Source organism: Pelodiscus sinensis, chromosome 29, assembly GCF_052426305.1.
Source record: "Pelodiscus sinensis isolate ZL-2025 chromosome 29, ASM5242630v1, whole genome shotgun sequence".
NCBI classification, from domain to species: domain Eukaryota; kingdom Metazoa; phylum Chordata; order Testudines; family Trionychidae; genus Pelodiscus; species Pelodiscus sinensis.
The window spans coordinates 13,957,448-13,982,003 of record NC_143080.1 but is presented as its reverse complement, the minus strand read 5'-3'; the positions used below and the strand labels follow the sequence as shown (position 1 = coordinate 13,982,003).

The 24,556-nt window shown below is 47.2% G+C and overlaps 1 protein-coding gene across 9 annotated transcripts in view; it reads left to right on the top strand.

Moving 5' to 3' along the window:
- Positions 1 to 21,419, top strand: part of GJC1 (gap junction protein gamma 1) — a 29,099-nt gene extending 7,680 nt beyond the window's left edge. For 3 of the 9 annotated variants that reach the window (XM_075911177.2, XM_075911176.2, XM_075911175.2), the window contains 2 exons: positions 19,672 to 19,745; positions 19,884 to 21,419. In XM_075911177.2, coding sequence (XP_075767292.2) covers positions 19,902 to 21,083 — 1,182 coding nt within the window. In that variant the 5' untranslated portion in view covers positions 19,672 to 19,745; positions 19,884 to 19,901 and the 3' untranslated portion in view covers positions 21,084 to 21,419. Of the gene's footprint in view, positions 1 to 1,545; positions 1,582 to 11,650; positions 11,729 to 19,671; positions 19,746 to 19,883 lie in introns of all 9 variants that reach the window. The other 6 variants (XM_089773912.1, XM_075911180.2, XM_075911172.2 and 3 more) reach the window with 4 other exon arrangements.
- Positions 21,420 to 24,556: the final 3,137 nt, after the last annotated feature.

Sequence of the window (24,556 nt, the reverse complement as noted above, 5' to 3'; positions counted from 1 at the left end):
ATGCAGTGTCCTCTTATTAGGGATGTGAACAAAAAGTTGACTAGTTGATTAGCTGATAATCTAGTGGACTATTTGCATTCCCCCCCTTTGCTGCTTCTGCCTGAGCCCGCCATGGGCAGAGGCCGCTTCGCAGCAGCCTCCCCTGTCCCCTTCCCCCCAGAAGCCTCTGTCCATGGGGAGCTCGGACCCCCTGCGGACAGGGACTGCTGCCACCCCGCACTGCTGCCTCTATATTAGAGGCAGCAGCATGAGGCAGTAGGCATCTGGTCCATGAGGGGAGCTGGTTTATAAACTGGCTCCCCTCACGGACTGGCTCCCGCCTGGCACTGCAGTGCTGCCTCTGATACAGAGGCAGCAGTGTGAGGCGGTAGGGGGCTTCCCAGGAGGGGGGCCAGATTGCACTGACTGCCGGCCCCGCCCTGGGGACTATAGAATAGTCGATTAACCGCTAAGAATTCCTGCGGTTAGTCAGCTATTCTATCATCCCTAATGATCCCAACCGATATCTAACATCCCTACCTCTTATCATAACTTGAAGCAAGGGCAGGGTTTGGTTGTGCCAGGACAATGGGATGTGCCTGGAATGGGATTTTCTCATAAAATGGAAGGAGAGGAGACTGCTAGCAGGGACAGTTATCTGATATCTAAAGGAGAATGTGTGTATGTTTGTGCGCTAATCACTTGGACACTATAAGAGCTACTGCAACCAGACTTTGCACGGGGTAACCTTTCCTCCAGGAGCAGATTTTAAGGGACTGTGGGAGGGAAGAGATGAGAGACGGACCCTTTCCCCGGGCTGCATGGAGCTTGGCAGTGCAGGGAGAAGTGGCTTCCTGGGGGAAGCGGCAGGGACAGTCACTCACTAAGGCCAGCGGAGGGACGAGGAAGCAGAGGACGGGCTCGGGTGCCAGCGGCAGGCGTGCAGCTCCCTTCCCCCTCCCTCTCTTCCCCTCAGTTATATCAACTGTCCTGAGCAACGCCGGGTAACTCCAGCCAGTACTATATAATGACCACAGGGGCCAGAGATGGGGACCAGAATAGCTATAACCCCACTGGGGCAGCAGGAGCAGGGGTAAAGAAAGGGACAGCTATGTACTATATATTTGAGAGAGTTTGCATATGTCTGTCTGTCCACTAGTAAGGCGACATGCACCCTTCCACTGGCTGTGCCCGCTGCAGTAGCCATGGACAGGTGCCTCTCACCTGGCTCCAAGGTGGTGTGGTGTCAGAAGGCAGGGGTTGTCCTCTCTCCCCAGGGTAGCAACGCTGGGTAAGTCATATTTAAGGGGCGGGTGAGGTTCTGCGGCCTGCAGTATGGAGGAGGTCAGACCTGCTGGCCATGATGATGACTTCTGACCTTAAAGTCTAGGAACCTAATAGCTCATGAAAAGATGGACTTAGGCACTTTGTTATTTGAAAGGTTCCTGAAAACTCCTGAGACATTAGATTTTAATACTATGCTATTATCTCGAGAGGGTCAAGTTTGGGTCACTTTTTTAGAGGATTCTTAAATTTATTACATGTTTTTTTCCTCCGTCTGTGTAGTTGGACTGAAGTTACTAAAGGACCTGGGCCTTACAGGTGAGGGGATGTGAAAAATAATCACGCTTTTTAAAAACTGTAAAATATTTCTAAACTAAGTGGCATCTGCAGCATAAATGATAGTGCTGTTTGGCATAACGACTTTATTGGCACTCATTTGGGGAGCTCTGAATAACTCACCCATGACTTAGCCTCTTGTGAATTGTGTGGCCATCGCTAGCTCATTGATAGCATCTGTGCATCTAATTGCCATTGATAAAATACTTGACATCACTCCATGCTGTGCTCTCATTCCCTCTCTTGTTTTCACTCCTGGTACATGTTGATATAATGGTATGCCATCCAAAGGACCCGAGTGATGAGTTGGATTTCTAGTGCATATGTCTTTTATTTTAAAGGTTAATGGTGACTCCTGAAAACTTTACATATGCAAATAATCCACACTACTTGTGGATGAGGATAATAGGACCAAGCCATTTCATTGGATGAGGCACTTTTAGGAAACGAGGGTGATGATGCCGGCCTGCTGCCCAGTTAAACAATTGTTAGATTGAAAGGATGAGTATGGAATTAATACTGACCAGTAGGGATGTTAGTATGGAGATGATTACATGATTAACTGATAAGCCTGGGCTTATCAGTTAATCATATCGACTAAATGCAACCTCTCCTTGCTGCCTCTGTTACATGTTTGCACGTGGGGGAGAAGCGGCTCCCAGGAGCCAGTGTACACGGGGAACCAGCTTAAACTATCAGAGGCAGTGGAGAGTGGGGAGGTGGCTCTGCAGGAGCCAGTACGCATGGGGAGCCGACATACATCAAAGGCAGCAGTGTGGGGAAAGTGGTTCCTCAGGAGCTGGTACATGCGGGGAGCCAGCTTAAAAGCCAGCTCCCTGTGTGTACTGACTGGTTCCTGCCTGTACCCCTGTGCTGCTGCCACTGTATTCCTTGCAGCGCAAGGGAGTGGGGGTGTGAAGGATAACTGATGAGCCCTGGCTCATTGATTAACCATGTACACGTTTACATTTTCACATTCCTAGGTAAAAGCAGACACCCACTTAAAGCAGATACCCAGGCTAATACAGATACTGAGTTGAAAACACTTTAACAAGTGGAACTGCTCTTACAATTGAAAACTTAAACAGAACCCATTGTACAAAAACTTGATTACAAATAAACTTAAATGCACAAAACTGTGCAGGTATCGCCGCTCCATCCATCTAAAAATGATCTTCCCCATTCCTGGGCCCAAATCACATTTTTCTGTGTACCTGCTGCCCTTCGCTTGAGCGCTCTGTCTGTGCAGTTTGACACTTCAGTGCCACGATTCAGCTTGTTTTACATTCTCTGGTCTCATCTACTCCCGTTGCAGTCCATGGCAAAAGTCTTAGGGTATGTCTACACTAGCTCGGTAGTTCGAGCTAAGTAGGCAAATGAGGTCAACCGGAGTTGCAAATGAAGCCCGGGATTTAAATATCCCGGGCTTCATTTGCATCTTCCCGGTGCCGCCATTTTTTAAATCCTCCTTAGTCCGCACTCCGTGCCTGCAGCTACACGCAGCATGGAGTAGGTAGTTCGAATTAGGATCTCTAATTCAAACTACCGGTACTCCTCGTTCCACAAGGAGTACCGGTAGTTCGAATTAGGGTCTCTAATTCGAACTACCTACTCTGTGCCGCGTGTAGCCGCGGGCACGGAGTGCGGACTAAGGGGGATTTAAAAATGGCGGCGCCCGGGAAGATGCAAATGAAGCCTGGGATATTTAAATCCCGGGCTTTATTTCCAACTCTGGTTGCCCTCATTTGCCTACCTAGCTCGAACTACCGAGCTAGTGTAGACATACCCTTACTGACTTCAATGTCAGCATAATGTGGAGTTCAGAGCTGTGTGTATAATACCTTGCATGAATTGCTGTGCCACATTCTGAAAGAGGAGGGAAGTGAAATTCAACTGCTAAGCAAATACTAATCCAGTAATTGTGACTTGTCTACCGATAATTACCAGTGCTTTTATGTTGTTTTACTCCAGCTGATTGGTTTGTGTATGTTGTTGTTGTTGTGTTTTTTTTTTTGTCTTTTGTCTAGAACATGCATACTGGTGAGTTGCTGTCTTTTGTGCTCTACTTCTGACTTGTCCTTTGTGTGCTAGGAAATTAACACATTGCTGATAAACTATCAGTATGGAGTCTCCCCAACCCAGCATCGATGAAGTAAAGGGAAGGAAACTGTTTGCAGTACCCGTGTATAGTTGAGACCTGATTCCACCAAATCAGGCAGTGGAAATTTCACTGGTTTGTGAAACCAACCAGATAATCAGTGCTTCCTTGTTCCCACATCCTGCTGGCAGCCGTTATGGATGGAAAGCTCACACCTGCCCTCTCTCTTTCAGAGTGAATGAGGCAGAAAATGTAGCAGGGTCTCAGATCTTCTTTGTGTTAAGCAGGGTTGTTGATGTCTCAATCAGAGAACAGTTACATTGGTCTGGACAGACCAATGCTGCTACCTTTGCAAATTACTGGTAAATCAGTTACACCAGGTAACGTGCACAAAGGGCCATCGCATGTATTACAGCAAATAGTATGGAAAGTTGCATCATTTAGAACAAAAACGACCTTTTCTAGAATGTTTTAACATTTACTCTACACTCTTCACTTAAGTTTTAAAGCAAGTGGGAGATCATTTGGATCCATATTTCATAGTGTAAACCTGGCCAGCCTTGAAAACAGTGATATGTCTGAAGACAAACTGAATCTCAAGTTTCGCTGTCTGACAGGAGAATGTATGTTTGCCACTTTTTTTTTTAAATATCCAAATTGAGATTTTAACGCTTTCACTGCTTTTCACTGTTTGTGTGTTTGTGAAGTCCCTCTTGTAAGGACAGACATCTGCTCTGATCTGGCCAGCGCTTCAAATTCGGTGCCCCACATTGCAGTGTGTCTGTGTGAGGCTGAAGTTGAATAATCTTGCTAAGCAGTAGTTCTGTCCCATGTTACACTTCAAGTCAAGTGTGTGTACGCAAGCAAAAACTTGATGTAGTGAACATTAAGGTAGTATCAGGACACACCCTATCTAATCAAAACCTTGAAAGCATGTGTGACAGACCGGGCGGGGTCTGGGCACAGCTGAGGGCATCCGCTCAGTGCAAATTGCTCAAACTCCGGGCTCCTTACAGCCCCAGACTAGAGACCTTCCCAAATAGGCCACAAACCAGTTACACCAAGCGCTTCAGCTTACAATCTGGCCAGCCAGAAGCCTCATGAGCAAAACCTCTCTGACATCCCAGCCCTCCCTGTGCCCTAATCAGCCCCGGGCCTAACACACAGGTGAGGGGTTATAGAACCCAACCTCACCTACCCCGAACGGGTTCTCCTGGTCCCAAGAAACCAGCCACTGGTCCCAATTAATTTACACTCTGGATCTTACCCACAAGATCACTCTGAGCCAATCCTTTAGAATCTAAAATCTAAAGGTTTATTACTAAAAGAAAGAAAAGCAAGAGAGTAAGTTTTTTAAAGAATAATACATTACATCCATCGAATCACCCAGTTCTCGATACAGGCTCTTAGCAGAGACGTTACAAACTGCTCTCTTAAAAGTCTCTGGTTACATCCGATGTCAGGATGGGTCCACGGTTCTTCCCAGCTCGTTGTTCCCTGCAAGGCTGCATCTGGGATCAGAAGCTAAACTGAAGACGAGACGGAGGGTGCCACATGGCACTTATATCCCTCTCCTGGCATCTTCCTGGCCAGAGCAGGTCACTGCAGGTCAAATGGTCCATTGACCTATCCTTGTGTCCCAAGTCATTAACCATTATTCTGGCTGGTCTGCAGGCATCCAGATTCATTCCCCAGGTGTGTCTTTGGCATTTAGAGATCTATTGTCCCTGGAGCCTCGCTCATCAGCATAGCCATTGAACAAACATTCTTGGCACATTGCTCTGCCTCAGACAGAAAGTTTTCCAGCATCAACGCAGAGGACATATTTATAACTCCACATATAGATATTATACAAGTACATGAATAGCCTATACGGAATCAGTAGAACATAAGATTTCATGTGACACCTCACATGACCCTCTTTGTATAGACTTTTGGGGCAACCCACCCCCCCATGGGTGCAACAGTGATCTTTAGAATCCGATAATGTGACCGCATTCAAATAAGAAATTAAAGAAATGTCTTGGCTTCTGTGACATTTTACATTGCCTACAGGGCTGTTGGTAACACACTCCAGCATAAAGCATTCACTTCCCTCTTCTAAAAGTAGTATGTGCCCCAGCTTCATCCAGCTGTCTCTCTGCTACAGAGCCTTAGCAGTGGGTTGGTATGCTCTGGTGTCTGCAGATTGATGCACCTAACTGTCTCTCCTTCTGTGTAGTTGGGAAGTTAATATGCATTAAGGTTTTGGAGGTTGCTGGTAGGTTTCATGACCTTACTTGGGATGGGATGCTGGAGCAGCCTCTGTCTGCAGGGAGCTCGGTCCCCTCCCCCCAACCTGGGGACAGGGGCAGCAGGTAGGACCTGATCGTTCTTCTATTTAATCTTAGATATTTCCAGTAGGCATCTTAGATGGTAAATGGGGGTCTCCTGGCATCTGGCTACTGTCCCTAGATGGGAATTCTTTGTGTTTGGTTAAAACTTTTCTCACCTTGAGTGGAAGAGTGTAAGATCCAAGATGGGCATCAGGTGTCCTGGCCACTTGTCCTGGCAGGACCAACCACAACCCAGGCTGACAGGAAAAAACAATACTATTTACAAGGAATGTGAATGTGTACTTGTGTACACAGTTAACCGATGAGCCTGAGCTCATCGGTTAAGCCGCACGGTTACGTGCGACCTCCTCCCCACCCCCCCACTGTTGGCTCTTAAAAGCCGGCTCCACATGAGAACCACCTCCTGCCTCTTCCACCCCTATCCTGCTTTGGGTACACGTGTAGCTGCTGAAAATTCTGCGGTTACACGTTTATAAAAATAAAAACATTTTAACGTCCCTGCTATTTACAGATCATTAATTTGAGTACCAAGCCATTATGTGTTTGGAGTATTACTAATGGCCCTCATTAGTGTATCTAGATTTGTCAGCAGACTCACAGGAGGGATGTAAAATCTCATTTAATTAGTTAACTGGTTAAATGTTAAGTTTAACTGGTTAACAAACGGGGGTGGGTGTTTACCCTTCATATTTCTAACTTCACATAAAAGAATGATACATGCACAGAAATAGAGGTTACGCATTCAGCAGATTTTAACTTTAAAATATGTCACATGATGCATTTTGCCTAATGCATCTTCGAGTTGTGCATATTCATAGTCACAAGCCAATTTTCATAAGCATGAGGGAGCCCATGACTAAAATTTGCAGGTAAATTGCACCTTTTTAGAACCTGCTTGGCTGTCTTTGTGAGAGCAGGATCAGGCTAGGAAAGCACTCCTGTCAAATTTTGAGAATGGTACAGATTGCTGCCACCTCACAGAACCCTTGTGCTTTATGGCAGGGGGATGTGAAGTCTGCAGGATTTGTGAATCTGAAAGAGAATATCTGCTTCCCTCCACTGAATAATCACAAAGCCTCTGCTCAGGGAACTGCTGCTCGAATTTGACAGGTTTATCAGTCATGGCCCTATGTCAGATTTCCCTTTGTGGAGAAGGTAGTTGAGAACAGCTCTTGTCCCTGGATTTTCTCCACACACCATCCCTGCCAATCTGGTCTCCAGGTGCACAGCCCCAGTAAGACCAAAAGCCCAAATAAATCCATCTCGCTATGCGTAAAGTTTATACTGAGTAAGTTCATGAGCTGTGCGCCCCCTTTATCAATGAAAGAGAAAGCTGCACAGCTGTTGTTCCTCTCCCTCTGTAACAAATTATCCACGCTGGATTTGAAATAAACAAAAGTTATTTTATTAAGTATAAAAAGTAGGATTTAAGTCAGGGGTGGGCAATAATTTTTGATGGGGGAGTCACTCCTAGAATATGGAAAGTGGTCAAGGGCCGCACTCTTCCATTATATTAATGGAGGAGGTGCGGGGGTCTGGGATGGAGGTTGGGTGCAGAAGGGAGCTTGGGGTAAGAGCAGGAGTTTGGGTGAAGGAGGCAGTTGTGACCTAGGGCACTGGACTGGTGTGCAGGAGGTTGGATTGTGACATAGGGCAGGGAATTGGGACTGTGATCTGGGGCAGAGGATTGGGGTGCCAGATCTGGGAGGGGATATGGGTGCAGAAGTGGGGCAGAGGATTTGTGTATATGGAATGGGGGGCAGAGGGTTGGGGAAGGGAGCGGCTAGGGTGCAGGGTCTGGCCAGGAGACTTATTGCCAGCAGCCCGTTCCTGAGACCCTGCCAATGAGTGTTCCCTCTAAGCTGCATGCCAGCACAGCTTCAGAGGTGATTAATCAGCCCCACCCAGTCAGTCAGCACTGCACACGGAGCCCTGAGTCTGACTGGGTGGGGCTGATTAATCACCTGTGAAGCTATGCTGCCATGCACCTTAGAGGGAACACTGCTGCCTGCCCAGCCCCCGCACAGGCTGAAGCCGTGTGCTCTGGAGCCCCTTGTGCTTTGTGGCTGCCTGTTATTGAAACAGGCAATTCCCATTGGCTGGTTTCTGGCCAGAAACTGCCCAATGGGATTGTGCTCGGGGTGGGAGAGCAGCTCCAAAATCTTTCCCCCTTCCCTTCAGGCTCACAGTTTTTAAAGAAAAAACACCCCACAGCTACATTTCTGAGCAGCGTGCAGGTGGGGCAAGGCAAGTGGGGAGCCTGCCTGGGGCTCCCCACAGTGTCCAGCATCTACAGGCTGGATCTAGTGGCTTGGCGTGCCGAATTTGCAGGCCGTATTTTGCCCAGGCCTGGTTTAAGTGATTGCAAGTGTTAAGTCAGATCCCAGTAAGGGTATGTCTACACTAGCCCCCTAGTTCAAACTAGGGAGGCTAATGTAGGCATTCGAAGTTGCAAATCAAGCCCGGGATTTAAATATCCCGCGCTTGATTTGCATCTTCCCGGCCGGTCGCCATTTTTTGAAATTTACAAGTCCGGACTAACTGCCCACATCTGCACGTGGCAGGGACCCGGTAGTTCGAAATAAAGCCCTAGTTCGAACTACCTGTTAAACCTCATTCCAGGAGGAACAACAGGTAGTTCGAACTAGGGCTTTATTTCGAACTACCGGGTCCCTGCCGCATGTAGATACGGGCAGTTAGTCCGGACTTGTAAATTTCAAAAATGGCGATCAGCCGGGAAGATGCAAATCAAGCCCGGGATATTTAAATCCCGGGCTTGATTTGCAACTTCGAATGCCTACATTAGCCTCCCTAGTTCAAACTAGGGGGATAGTGTAGATATACCCTAAGCACAATAAAACACACCAGCTAAGCCTAATACATGAAGAGAAGTGGTTACAAATCATAATTTCTCACCTTAGTTCTTATTTCAGGTGAAGTCTTTCTCACTGACCTGGGTCCAGCAGCTCATCTCCGTCCCTGTCCTTAGAGTTCTTTTGCTTCCAGGCCTTTTCATGTGTCCTGTTGGGGTGGGGAGTAGTCTGGGAAGCCAGCTGAAGACAATCATTGTTTGCTTCCCATTCCTTATATAAAATTTCTCCAAGGTGGGTTGTCTTTGTACAGTTTCCCCCTCCCCGGTCGAAAAAGAACAACATTTCTTTTTTTGACAGCACAGGTACTCCAAGAGTGTGTCTAAGCTTTGCAGCTTTCAATATTTTTTAAAGTTTTGACAGATAATATTGATTATTTTAAAGCAATTTCCCCTATTTATTAATTTAAAGGTTCACAGCTACAGCAAATTGAGACCAGTAATGGGGAAGTCAGTTACTGAATGAAAGTAGTTGAGATTAAAAAAGCGAAAGCTTTAAACCAGTAAAACACACATACTTAACATCACATGTCAAAATATACAAAGTACATGTCCTTAAACTCTACATTCTCATTCACCATTTTTATCTCTGTCTTTAAATTCCATTATTATTGTTGGAAATATTATTTTTATCTCTTGGCCTGCATACAGGAAAATTGCCGCTTACACACATTTATTCATAAAAATCTATTCCTTGCAAAGCTCATTTATATAATATTTTAAAGTCTTGTTTATAGGTGGTATGGGATCTAAAGTCTCATGATTTAATACAGGCAGTCCCCGAGTTACAAACGGGGATTTCTCACCCCGGAGGACTGGAGCGGCGGGACGCCTGGTCCCGCCGCCTGCCTCCTCCGGGGCGAGAAAAGCTGCTCCCCGTCTCCCTGGTCTGCTGGGGGAGCCAGCAGACCAGGGAGACGGGGAGCAAAGCGGCGGAGGACCCGGGCCAGACCCGCGGCCGCTTCCAGATCATCTGGAAGCGCCGCGGGTCCCGCCAGGTCCTCAGCAGCTTTGCTCAGCGTCTCCCTGGTCTACAGACCAGGGAGACGCTGAGCAAAGCGGCGGAGCACCCGGGGCCGGACCCGCGGCCACTTCCACATCAGCTGGAAGCGCCGTGGGTCTGGCCAGGTCCTCAGCGGCTTTGCTCAGTGTCTCCCTGGTCCGGGAGATGCTGAGCAAAGCCGCTGAGGACCCGGCCGGACTCGCGGCGCTTCCAGCTGATGTGGAAGCAGCCGCGGGTCCGGCCCCCGGTGCTCCGCCACTTTGCTCAGTGTCTCCCTGGTCTGCAGACCAGGGAGACGCTGAGCAAAGCCGCTGAGGACCCGGCCGGACCCGCGGCGCTTCCAGCTGATCTGGAAGCGCCCGCGGGTCCGGCCCGGGTCCTCCGCCGCTTTGCTCCACGTCTCCCTGGTCTGCTGGGGGGGGGACGCAGCTAGTGCCCCCCCAGCAGACCAGGGAGATGTGGAGCAAAGCCGGGGGCCTGTAGTAGAGCAGGTGGGGCACTGCCGGTTGGTCCCGCAGCACCGCTCCTTGGTGCTACTGGACCAACCCAGCAGCACCCCAGCTGCTCTGCCCCAGGCGTCCCCAAGTCAGCCGCTGCTGAAACTGACCAGCAGCTGACTACAGGAAGCCCGAGGCAGAGTTGCTCTGCCCTGGGCTTCCTGGAATCAGCTGCTGATCAGTTTCAGCAGCATCTGACTTGGGGACGCCTGGGGTTCTTAAGTTGAATCTGTATGTAAGTGGAACTGGTGTCCAGATTCAGCCGCTGTTGAAACTGATCAGTTTCAGCAGCGGCTGATGCCAGTTCCGACTTACATACAGATTCAACTTAAGAACAAACCTACAGTCCCTATCTTGTACGTAACCCGGGGACTGTCTGTATAGGCCCTCAAATGTTAAGGGGAACTGATGTGGGGAATCAACAGAACCTTGTCACAGTGCCCAGAATTTGAAGGCAGAATAAGACAAGTTGTCAAATGTCTAGTCAGGAATCTTTTCCAAATTGACATTGACGTGTGCCTTTTTCTGAACTCTCTTCAGGTTTTTGTGTGTCACATGAAACTTCCAAGATAGACTGATGGCTATTGGAAATACAGAGTATTAAAAATATAGCAAAATCCTCACTCAGAAATATTACGGAAACAGACACAAACAAATTCTTTTTATACAGGGCCTCTTGTTTTATGTAAATCTATCTCAGCTGTGTACAATCATACATTTTAATAACTCTTGGGTAGGTGGCTTCAGGGATTAGTGGAGAGTTGGGAGCAAATCCCATTTCATGTCAAATTGAAGGAAGCTTAATAATATTACATCGTCTCATCCCAGTCTCCATTTGTCAGCATTGCAAAACTCACACAGTTCTGCTTGTTGACTTGAGGAGGGACTTCGAACTGATTTGTAGGTCAAGAAAGATGTGTGCTGGCCATGCTGTGTTGGGGAAGCTTGCACAGTGCCTGTTTTGGGTTGAGCACAAGCCAATGACTTTTATTCCCTCTCTTCATGAGCAGTAAGATTGTGCCATTTTTTAAATGAAAGAAAAGAAAGCCACTTTTCTCTTCACCTCAAGCACTTGTTCATCTTGTGATCTCTTATGTTTGAACAGAAATGAGATATGAATGAATAGCCACGATGAGTCATTATAATTGGCCTTTAGGGCCACTTTAAATTTCATTCTGCATTTACTGAAAGCTCAGTTGGTTACCAATGAATTTAGCAAATGTTAACTCCCACATTCTTTTTTCTTAGGACACAGATGCTAAATTGTTTGAAAGCAAAATGAAGTGAATATGATTTGAAGAACATGAATGGACCTAATTTAATTGGGTAATATGTGATCAGATGTGGGTAATGAAGTAATCTCCTTACTTGAGTGCCTTCCCCCTCAATTATTGCTTATTAGCTGTACAAATGAGCAAGCGCCCATACTATTTAAGGCTGATTTTTTTATAATAGTGCAAAAAAAGGTGGTCATGACCTATTGGAATTCAGTGGGAATTGGCAGCCTGATTAGGCTTAGGCTGCTCTGGAAAGTCCAGGCATAAAACACGGGAGATCCACCAACCCCTTGTTAGGTAGCCTCTTGGTAACATACAGCTTAACAGTGGTGTGCAACCTGCAGCCCATTGGAGTTCTGTGTTTGGCTCATGTTTTGTTTGCCATTATGCATGTTCAGGATTGCCAGATTCCACTGGTTTCTATCTGCATTTTTTTTCCCTCCTGGTATTTTCCTTCCTAAGTACCATGCATGTGAAGTGGGATGCTTGCTATTTGCACACAACATTTATTTGGAAGATGCGCATGCTAGCTGCATCCGATCAAAGCATTGCTACGGTTCAATCAGCGCACTCTGCAAATTCTAGGGATTCAAGTGCCGTTAGAAAAACTACCCTGTCCTGGGAGATCACTTGGAGTCTGACAATCTTGCAGCCCACTGAGATGAAGGAGGGATGAGTGGCACTCACTCACTAGCCAAGAACATAAGAACGGCCGTACTGGGTCAGACCAAAGGTCCATCTAGCCCAGTATCCTGTCTGCCCACAGTAGCCAGTGCCAGATGCCCCAGAACAGGGGTGTCCAAACTTTTTTCAAAGAGGGCCAGATTTGATGAAGTGAACATGCGTGAGGGCTGACCATTTTGCCTGACATTCTTTGAACCATTAAAATTAAATGCAAATTAACTATTTTATGCAAAGTTTATTGCAAACGGCAAACGACATAACACCAACTATACATGTTGTGTCCAAATATATTTATAACTGATTTAGACCAACTGACATTAACTGAGATTTTACAATGTATTCTTCTCAATTGAAAAAAAAACTTGCCTACACTAATGTGAAGGGTGAAACTGAGATCTGGACTGCAGCACATAGGCTAGGTCTGGTTCAAAGGCAGTGGTTTTGATGCGCAAAATGTCACGCAGGTGAGAGTCACTTAGTCTTGTCCTCACGCGGTTCTTGTTAAAGTTCATAGCAGAGAATGTCTTCTCACACATATATGTTGAGCCAAACAAGCTCAGCATTTTCTTAGCCAATGTTCGAATCTCTTGAAACCGGCTCTTATCCAGTTGGCGGTAAAAGTTCACAAGAGAGAGCTGTTGGTGACGACTGCGTAACTCGCTGTCACAATGCAGCTCAATGAGCTCGAGCTGCAGCTGATCTGGAGCATCCTCGGGGTCAACAGAGAATGGAGAGGAGAAAAGGCTGATCTCCTTTTCAATAGCTGCAAAGTCCTGAAAGCGCCGTTTAAACTCCCCAGCCAGAGATGCAATGTCTGCTGCATACCTGCTCGTTTGCGCACTGATATTGTCCTGTGGAAAACTGTTCATTATTTCCTGCAACGCTGAAAAATGTATGGTATTGGGCTGTGTTTGTGACAACTGCCTTATGAAAAGTTGCAGCTTTGTCCCAAAGGCTTTGAGGTGTGAATAAAGCTGGTTCACCGCTGCATCTTTCCCCTGAAGACTCGTGTTCAGTACATTCAGATGCTTTGTTATGTCAACTAGAAACCCCAAATCAGCCAGCCAAATAGGATCAGATAGTTCTCGCATTGGTTGTCCCTTTGTTTCCAAGAATTCTCCGATTTCCTTTCTGAGAGAGTAGAAACGCTGCAGTGCAGACCCCCGACTGAGCCATCTTACATCGTTGTGATATAAAACATCTTCGTATTCAGTCTGGATGTCCAGTAGAAACTGTTTAAACTGGCGGTGGCACAGGGCTTTAGAGCGAATAAAATTAATAGTCTTTAGCACCGGTTTCATAACATGATCATATTTGAGATGTTTAGCACAGAGAACTTGTTGATGAATGATACAATGGCGTTTAATAGCTTTGCCTCCTTCTTCGATCACCTTGTTACAGATTAGGGTTAATAATCCACTTCGTTCACCAACCATGGCAGGTGCCCCATCAGTAATAATCCCAGTAACTTTGTTCCAAGGCAGTTTCATGTCATCTATGGTGGAACTAACAGAAACAGATAAATCTTTTCCTCTTGTTTGGTCCGTAAGGCTCTGGAGGTCAAGTAGCTCTTCAGTCACATTCATTTCATCGTCCACCCCTCTCATAAAAATCAGCAACTGAGCTGTGTCAGATAGGTCCGTGCTTTCATCACAGGCTATTGAAAAGAAGTCAAAATCCACTCCTTTGGATGTCAACTGTCTCTTAATATCTGATGAAATCTCTTCAATTCTCCGTGCTACAGTGTTACGAGCCAGGCAAATGTTGGCAAACTCTTGCTTCTTCTCGGGACAGATATTCTCAACCATTTTCATAACGCATTCTTTGATAAAGTCACCCTCAGCAAAAGATTTGCAATTTTTAGCAATTAACGTTGCCACCTCATAGTTCGCCCTTGTGGCATTTTCATTTGACTCACGGGCTCTTATGAAAAATTTCTGTTGTGACATTAAAACAGCTTCAAGTTGCTTCAACTTTTCACTGCGGTCGTGCCCTGTAAGCTTGTCGTATGTGCTATGTCTCGACTGGTAGTGTCTCTTGACATTAAATTCCTTATAAACAGCCACAGTCTCTTGGCATATCAGACAAACACAGTGATTCTCTATTTCAGTGAAGAAATATTCCACTTTCCACCTGTCCTGGAAGCGGCGGCCCTCACTGTCAACTTTCCTTCTCTTATTTACAGTCGCCATTTTTTTAAATTGACCAGAAGGGGAAGGGATCATGTGAGCGCAGTGCCAGAGGTTTAATACACTGCCCAAGTAATACACTGCACTAATACACTGCCCAACAAGAATTCTCTTGCCTTTGTGGCTGTTTGTGCCGAAGTCTCTAATGATGAGCTCCACGTGCCTGAGCCCGTTTGTGGCGAAGTCTCTAATGTTCGCAGCTCCACATGCCTGAGCCCGCCAGGAAGCTGACAGTGCGCAGGGCCAATCACAGATACTGAGATTGAGCAGCTGCGGAGTCCGTCCCTGATCTCAGCAGCTGCGGAGTCCGTCCCTGCACTCTCAGCCCCAAGGTAGAGGGCCTGCAGGGTCAGAGGCGGGCGGAGAGCGCAGGGCACGCTGGCCTCACGGCGGCCCGGGGGCAGGGCGAACCCGTAGCCAAGCGGGAGAGCGGGGCTGCGGACGTGCCCTACATGGAAGACTTTAGGACCGCAGCGGCCGCCATGGACGGCGGCGGCGCGGCCGGAAGCGGCGCCAGTTCAGAGGAGCGCCGGGGAGCCAGGAGAGGGGGAGGAAGCGGGGGCTGTCCCCGCACTCTCAGCCCCAAAGCGGAGTGCAGGGGCAGGGTTTGGGACCGCGGCGGCGGCGGCGGCGGTGGCGGTGGCCCGAAGCGGCGCGCTGCGCGCGCCAGTTAAAAAAAGCACCAGGGAGCCGGGAGAAGCGGGGGGGGCGTATTAAATCCGACCGCGGGCCGCATTTGGCCCGCGGGCCGGACTTTGGACATGCCTGCCCCAGAAGGAGTGAACAGAATTGGGAATTGTCAAGTGATCCCTCCCCTGTCATCCATTCCAGCCCCTGACAGAGGCTAGGGACACCATTCCTTCCTACTCTGGCTAATAGCCATCGATGGACCTAACCTGCATGAATGTATCTAGTTCTTTTTTGAGTCCTGTAAAAGTCCTGGTCTTGACAACATCCTCTGGCAAGGGGTTCCACAGGTTGACTGGGCGCTGCGAGAAGAAAAACTTCCTTTTGTTTGTTTTAAACCTGCTACCTCTTGATTTCATTTGGGTGACCCCTAGTTCTTAATGTGATAGGAACAAGTAAATAACTTTTGCTTATTCACTTTCTCCATACCTGTCATGATTTTACAGACCTTGATCATATCCTCCCCTTGCCCCTTAGTCTCCTCTTTCCTAAAATGAAAAGTCCAAGTCTTTTTAATCTCTCTTCATAAATGAACGCATTCCAAACCTCTAATTTTCGTTGCCCTTTTCTGAACCTTTTCCAATGCCTATACATCTTTTTTGAGATGCGGCAACCACATCTGTACGCAGTATTCAAGATGTGGGTATACCATGGATTTATACAGAGGCAATAAGATATTCTCTATCTTATTCTCCCCTTTTTTAATGACTCTTAGCATTCTGTTTGCTTTTTTGATTGCCACTTCACATCGAGTAGATGTTTTCAGAGAACTGTTCACAATGACTCCAAGATCTCTCTTGAGTGGCTATAGCTAAATTAGTCCTCCTCATTTTGTATGTATAGTGGGATTATAGTTTTCAATGTGCATTACTTTACATTTATCAACATTACAATTCATTTGCCATTTTGTTGCCCAGCCACCTAGTTTTGAGAGATCCTTTTGAAGCTCTTCAGAGCCTGCTCTGGTCTTAACTATCTCGAGCAGTCTGGTATCATCTGAAAATTTTGTCACCTCACTGTTCACCCCTTTCTTCAGATAATTTATAAATAGGTTGGATAGGATTGGTCCTAGTATGGATTCTAAGGGACACCACTAGTTACCTCTCTCCATTCTGAAAATTGACAGTTTATTCCTACTCTGTTTCCAGTCTTTCAACCAGTTATCAATACATGAGGACCTTCCCTTTTATCCCATGACAACTTCCTTTACATAAGAGCCTTTGGTGGGGGACCTTATCAAAGGTTTTCTGGAAATCTAAGTGTCCCATATCCCCTTGTCCACATGTGTGTTGACTCCCTCAGAGAACTCTAGTAGATTAGTAAGGCATGATTTCCCTTTACAGAATCCATGTTGACTTTTCCCCAACAAATTATGTTCATCCACGTGTCTGACAATTCTATTCTTTACTATAGTTTCAACTAATTTGCCTGGTGCTGACATTAGACTTACTGACCTGTAATTGCCAGGATCATTTCTAGAGTCCTTTTAAAATTTTGGCATCACAGTTAATAGTTCCGCAGTAGCCTAGGTTGCCCGTCGCTGGCTTAGAACCAGGGAAAGAGAGGCAGCAGGCCTGGCCTTTGGGCAAGGCGAGCGAGGAGGTCACCTTGGGTCCTGCGCATTCAGGGTCCCGTGCTGCCCAGCCCCTGCCCCTGCCCCGCCCACCCAGCTGGGAGGTGCATGGCTCAGCGTGCTGCTTTGGCCCCACACACTCTTTGGCTAGGCCTGGGAGGTGGGATGTGGTGAGGTCCATATGAGGGCTGTACCTGTCTGCACAGGCCCATGGGAACTCTGACCTCCATAAAGAGCAGTATTTCTCTAAGTGGGCAAAGTGGCTAGGGTGCCTGGATTCCGCTTCCTGCGGCTCCCCCTTGGCTGGAAATGTCAAACTGGAGCCAGAGGGAGCCGCAAGGGTCCGTGGCCATGGAGCCTCTGGGTAAACAAAGTGGCGCAGGCCCAGTAGTGGCTTTCCTAAAGCAGCACACTTAGAGAAACACTGATATAGAGGGAAGGGTATGACTGTGTAGCTCCATTGGCTGAACTTGGTGCAGGCATCTGTGGAGCAGCTCTGCTTCTATTCCAGGGGTGGGCAATAATTTTTGCCCAGGGGCCAATTCAAATTTTTTTTGAAGGGGCCTAAACAGGAAGGGGTGGGTACCCAGACTATGATTGGTCTCAGGGCGGGGGAGTCCCTTTGCCCCCCCTTCCCACTAGGCACCCATGCCCTGGAAGAGGCTTGGCACGCTCACCCACCCCCAGGGCTCCTCCATACCTGCCCCGCCCTGTGAGCAGCACCCGGTGTTTCAAAGTGTCATGTGCTCCTGGCAGGGCAGGAGGAGGCTTCGCCGCGCTCCCCCGCCCCCAGGTCAATTAAGCCCTTTGTGCCAAGCCTATTTGATCACGATTGGGCAGGGCACTGGATTTGGCCCACAGATTGTTGACCCCTAAGCAGTTTTGCCAGGGTCTTGCTTCTTCATCAGGTAGGCAAATCTGATTAATAAAGGTGTGGTCAGGACCAGCCTGCAGCCAGAGAAAAAGAGCATGCTGTCTGTATTGTCTACTCTGCCTGCTCTAAGCAGCTCTTTGCTGCTCTAATGGTGTTATGAACTTATGACAAATATAAGGAATGAAAGTCTCTCTCAAATGTCTCGTGTGGCATGATGTAAATTAGTGGAAATTGCTGACAATTTGCCTTTTTCAGATGGGTGTCACTGGCTATAAGCCTTTGTTTCAAACAATAGAGAGTTATTAAGTTAAATGTTCCCAGAACAGCAAATCTGGGAAGTATTAAGTGTACAGTTTGCATGTAGGTGACGGTTATTACTGTAGTTGAGTCCTGCAGTGTACATGTTGTAAAGGCAGAGGCGTGTATTTTGTAACTGCAGTCAGTTTAATAAGGCTATTAAAGGATGCTGTCATCTTAAAAAAATCACACTTCTATTTGTAATTTTTTTACCTCTGTTGTTTGTCACACCTATGATCATTAAAACTGACAGTTCAAAGAGAGATTTTCGTTATGTTTGTGCATTTAAAGACACGTACTTCATGTTGTTTTGGCACGCAGCAAGAAGAGAGAAACTTTATTTTTAAAAAAATGGTGCTGCAAAAAAACAAAAAATGTACAGCTATGGGAGGGCTCTCAAGGGCAGGGAAAGCAGTGTAAAGGACTTTTAACTAACTTACATTTGCTAAATTTCATGATAAACTTATTTTGAAAGTAGTGATCCAGTTTCTTCCGTTATACGGTAAGCTGGTCTGTTCTGAATGTTGGCTTCTCTGTTTTCATCTCTTGTCACGTTTTCATCTCATGTCAACTTGTCATGAATATTGCTGCAAAATGGAAATTTGAAGGCCAAATTCTGCTTGTATGCCGTGTTTACATTTGTGTATCTTCAAATGTGGATTGTGGCTACTTAAAGTGAATTTAGAGTTGAGACAGCGTCGATTTAAAAAAAACGTATTTTGTGGTTCATTGGCCAACTACCAAGATACTAACTAGCATCATATGTGGTCCAGCTGTAGAGTCACAGTTCTCAAGTAACTAGATTTGTGTGGTTAAAGCCAGAAGGGGAAATTAGATCATGTAACCTGACCTCCCAAATTATTACATTTCACTATAATCCTATGTTGAGCCCAATAATTTGTATATGACTAAAGCAAATCTTCCAGAAAGGTCTCCAGTTTTGATTTGAAAACATTAAGAGATGGAGAATTCAGCACATTGCTTGGTAGCTTGTTCCAGTGGTTAATCAACCTCCCTGTTTTAAAATGGTGCCTTATTTCTAATCTGAATTTGTTTGGCTTCAACTTTCAGCCACTGGTTCTTATGCTTTGCTAGATTGTAGAGGCCTCTCGTACCCTGTATTTTCTGCATGTTCATTGTAAGCAAGTCACCTCTCAGTCTCCTTTTTGATTGTCCAAATAGATTGAGCTCTGTAAGTCTCTCAGTTGTAAGGCATTTCATGATAATTGATCTTTTGTATCTTGTAGGCTCCTTTTGAGAATTTAAGCCCAGAGGCCTGTCTTCACAATGGGCAGCAATCGAGCCGAGGGGAGGGGGTTGATTCATCATGTCTAAACACTAGAAATTGACCATCCAGCACTCTCCCATCGACTCTGGTATTCCATCAAAACTAGATGAGAAAACGGAGTCCATGGGAGAGCATTCACTGTTGACATACTGCTGTGAAGATACCGCAGTGGGAAGTCCTAAGCATGTTGACTTCAGCTATGTTATTCACGTAGCTGAAGTTGCGTAACTTAGTCTGACAGCCCATGGTAGTACAGGCAGGTCTAACTGCCTAAATAGTCTTTTTTATTCAAGTTTGAGATACAGAAGCATCAATATTTTTATCCACCTTTTAAAAATAACCTTGGGAACAGTTGTTTGTGGACGTAAGACCTTTTTTTTTTTTTTTGCTTTATTTGTAGTGCAGTCTTGAATACCTATGAAGGAAACTTAGATTCTTCAAGCAAACTGGGCTTGTAGAGATTCTGGATAACAGGTGAGACAGCCAAAAAATGTAGATTTTTTTTTTTGTATGAATCATAAAATTTCCTTTTCTCTTGACTAGATATTAGCACTATTGGTGTGGAGGGTTTTAAACGTGTAACGTGTTTCTTTTTTTTTTTTTTTTTTAAAGAAAAACGATTTGACCACCATGAGTTGGAGTTTCTTGACCCGTCTGTTAGAGGAAACCCACAATCATTCAACGTTTGTTGGCAAAATCTGGCTGACGGTTTTGATTGTCTTTCGGATTGTCCTTACTGCTGTGGGAGGGGAATCCATCTATTATGATGAACAAAGCAAGTTTGTGTGCAACACAGAGCAACCAGGATGTGAAAATGTTTGTTACGATGCTTTTGCTCCTCTTTCACATGTGAGATTTTGGGTCTTTCAGATCATTCTTGTAGCCACTCCTTCTGTGATGTATTTAGGCTATGCCATTCATAAAATTGCCAGAATGGTGGAACATAGCGAACCTGACAAAAGAACCAGGAGCAAAACTTTTTCAGTGCGCTGGAAACAACACCGTGGCTTGGAGGAGACAGAGGATGACCATGAAGAAGATCCAATGATGTATCCAGAAATAGAGCTAGAAAGTGAACGGGAAAACAAAGAGCAGCCAGCCCGCACTAAAGCCAAGCACAATGGAAGGAGGCGAATCCGAGAGGATGGGCTCATGAAAATCTACGTGCTGCAGCTGCTGTCTAGGACTACGTTTGAAGTTGGCTTTCTTGTTGGTCAATATTTTTTGTATGGGTTTGAAGTCAGCCCCACATTTGTATGTAGCAGGAAACCATGCCCACACAAGATAGATTGTTTCATTTCAAGACCCACTGAAAAGACCATTTTCCTGTTAATAATGTATGGTGTAAGCTGCCTGTGTTTACTTTTGAATGTCTGGGAGATGCTCCATTTGGGATTTGGTACAATTCGAGACACTTTAAACAATAAAAGAAAACAGCTGGAAGACTCGGGTACCTATAACTACCCTTTTACTTGGAATACTCCATCTGCTCCTCCTGGCTATAACATTGCAGTCAAGCCAGATCAAATCCAATATACTGAATTGTCCAATGCCAAAATGGCCTACAAGCAAAACAAAGCTAATATAGCTCAGGAACAGCAGTATGGGAGCAATGAAGAAAACATTCCAGCCGACCTAGAAAATCTACAGAGGGAAATTAAAGTGGCTCAGGAACGTCTGGACCTTGCAATCCAGGCGTACAATAACCAAAACAATCCCAGCAGTTCCAGAGAGAAGAAATTGAAAGCAGGCTCGAACAAAAGTAGTGCTAGTAGCAAATCGGGAGATGGAAAGACCTCTGTCTGGATTTAATGTTGGCTGAACGTGTACTTTTCTTAGTTTATGATAACCAGCAATTCACTGAATAAGTACTTTAATTGAGTAAACATTTGGATTTGTTTATCTTCAGGGATACCGTTGGCTAGCGATCCAAGCTCTCAAAAGTGTTTATAAACATGTCCTAGAGTTACAGAATTTTATTCTTGTGTCTTCCAGGTCAGGAGAACAGGTATATTTAAATCATTCTTGTTGAACAGTTTACACTGTATGTACAGTATTATGGTACATTTATTATGCACAGGTTTTTGTATTTGTACATTGGACCTCTGCAGTTATACTTTTTATATTAAAAGAAAACATTCCAGGTAACTTAGCATTTTGCTAGTCCTATTACTGTGGTCAGCAGACTTACTTTTCCTGTTTGTGGTTGAAATGTGAAGCTGTGCTGCATTTCAGAAGTGCTTTGTACATGTGCACAGGCCACAGGGTGCATTTGTGAATGATGCCACTGGTTGCATCTTATGCAGTTCTGTGTAGCTCACAAAATGGAAGTGTCATATGCTAATCAGACTGTTGCACCCCGTGGTTTAAATGATTTAGATAAACATATGCCGGTTGGAAAGCATCTCTTCAAAGTGAGAATGCCATTCATAATTAGATAGGGCGTGGTTTATAAGCCTTTTTCAACAGGGAAAGAGAAACTACGAACTACTATAAATGTTCTAAGTGTATGGGTAGAAATTAGTGTGTATTCAATAATTCCATGACATTTATGCAAAATCCATGATAAGGTGTTTGGGTATGTCTACACTACAGCATTAATTCGAGTTAACTTAATTCGAAATAGTTAATTCGAATTAAGCTAAATCGAAATAACGCATCTATACACAAAAACTATTTCGAAATAGTGTTTTGCTATTTCGAAATAACGCGTCCACACTGAGTAGACCCTGAACCAAAGTTAAGGCTGGCCGGAGCCAGTGCTGGCAGGGCATCAGGTTAGGACTTAGTGTGTGGGGCTGCTGCCTGAGGCTAACTGAGCTCCCTGCTTAAAGGGACCCTACCCTCACCTCGGACAGACAGTTCTCAGGGTTCCCCGCTTGCTTGTCTACCTTGATGAGGGACAGCAAAGCAGTCCTGTCTTTGAGTGCCCGCACTCGGGACACCACAGCACTCAGCCACATGGAGCTAGAGCTGCCCCTGGGCACGCCGGTGCATCTCGTGGGGTCGTTGCCATCAGCCCAGCTGCACTTGCTGCAGGCTGCCATCTGGGAGGTCCATCGGGGCGCTGTCAGGATCCAGGAGGCCCTGCGGGAGAGTGTCCACCCCAAGGAGCCCTCAGATCCACTCTGGTCCTCCCCACAGGGGGCTCGTGCCCCATTTTTCTCTCACATCCTTTCACTTACCCCTCCCTAGCCTCCCTTCCTGATGTCAGAAAATACATGGTTTTTCATAAACACGAACTGTCTTTATTTAACAAAACTGGGGAGGGGGAATGAAACTCTGCGGAGACTGGGGAAAGGAGGCGGGAGGAGGGAGCTAGAAGGGGGAAGCAAGGCGAAGAAGGGGGAGGGGAAGCGCAGCACTCGGGGTGGGGGTCTCGTCGGGCCACATGTCTCCCAGCACGGTGGTGGGTGCGGGGGCCTCAGCATCCCCAGGGGGATGGGGAGGAGGGAGAGGTGTGACGGGGGCAGGAGTGAGAAGATGAACAGTAGCTGAGGGGGCAGCACGGTCCTGGGCAAGTTGCTCCTGGCGGAGCTGCAGGTCCTCCTGCACCCAGGCCTGGGTGGTAGGTGCAGGGCTCACAGGGCCCCCAGGTGCTGGTCCCGGTACCCCTGCCGCGTGCTGGTGGATGAGCATGTCCCAGGCGGGGTGGTGCGCCCTGCACGTGCAGCTGGTGCGGCTGTGGAGAAAGAAGTGGTCACTTCTCCCTGGGGATGCAGTGGATGATGCCCAGCTGGGTGGATGCCCGCAAGGTGTGGATGACCGTGCCCTGCACTGTGAGAGCCGACGTGTTTGCGCAGAGGCCATGGTCGGGATGTCTGGCTCTCCCTGGGACTGGGAGCTGCCCCAAGACTGCACCCGTGCCCCTGTGCCATGTGTAGTGCGGCCAAGGCGGGGGGGGGGGATGTCCCCTGCCTCTGTGTAGAGGGGGTGTCTTGCTGGAGGGCAAGGGAGGGCATCTTGCTGGGTCCCGTCCTGGGGTCGGGAGCGTGTCAGGTCTCTTCACACATGCGAGTGCCTATTGGGCAGCTGGAGCTACCTGCCCAAGGGTGGCATGGCACGTGCTTGCACGTGCACAGGTGGCTGCGTGATCCATGGGAGGCATGGCCCACGTGCGTGGTCTCTGGTCTCCCTCCCTGCCTCCCCCCGGGTAGGGGACAGTGCTGGCGGTTACCTGGTATGGCCTTCCCGGACGACCCTGCCAACTCTGGTGCCGGGACAGCTGGTGGTGGCCCCTCTGCTGCGCCTGAGTCAGGGCCCTCAGCTCCCGGCTCGCTGCCTCCCGGGCTGGTGCGGACTGCCCCCCCCTCCCCCCAGGATTCAGTCGAGGACGGGGAAGTAGGGGCAGGTGTCAGCCCCTGCTGCAGCGCCACCCCTGGTGGCCTTGGTGTACGCCTGCAGCAACTCTTTAATTTTGAGGCGCACCTGCTCCTGGATGCACCTGTGGCCTTTCCTGGCCATGGTGGCTGCTATGCAGCCATAAACGGCTGCGTTCCTCCGCCTAGTGCGGAGATCATGGACGTTGGGGACCTCCCCCCAAACCTCAAGGAGGTCCATGATCTCCGCACTAGTCCATGAGGGCGTGTGCCGTCTATGGCCCCTGGCTGGCCCCTGGGTGCTGGGGGACTGGGCGGGGGATGGCTGGCTGCCACTGTGTGGCATTGTGCGGCCACTGGGTGAGGAACTGTGGCTGCTGGCAGGCCTGGCTTTGGCATGTGCCCAGTGGCAAGACTACCCCTTTAAGGGCTCCGGGCCTGGGGGAGAGGAGAGAAGTTTTCCTGGTTGTGCCCAGAGTGGCCACCAGGGGAAACTGGGAAGGGCTGGAGGCCAGCTAATTTGAATTAAGTGTCTACACAGCGCTTATTTCGAATTAGTTATTTCGAATTTGGTGTTACTCCTTGTAGAATGAGGTTTACCAAATTCGAAATAAGTGTTAAATTCGAAATAGCAGTTTGCATGTGTAGACGATATTGAAGTTAATTCGAAATAACGGCTGTTATTTCGAATTAACTTTGTAGTATAGACATCCCCAGTGACTACGTCTAGACTGGCATGATTTTCTGCAAATGCTTTTAACAGAAAAGTTTTCCGTTAAAAGCATTTGCGGAAAAGCGCATCTAGATTGGCACGGATGCTTTTCCGCAAAAAAGCCCCGATCGCCATTTTCGCGATCGGGGCTTTTTTGTGCAAAACAAATCTGAGCTGTCTACACTGGCCCTTTTGCGCAAAAGGACTTTTGCCTGAACAGGAGCAGCATAGTATTTCCGCAAGAAGCACTGATT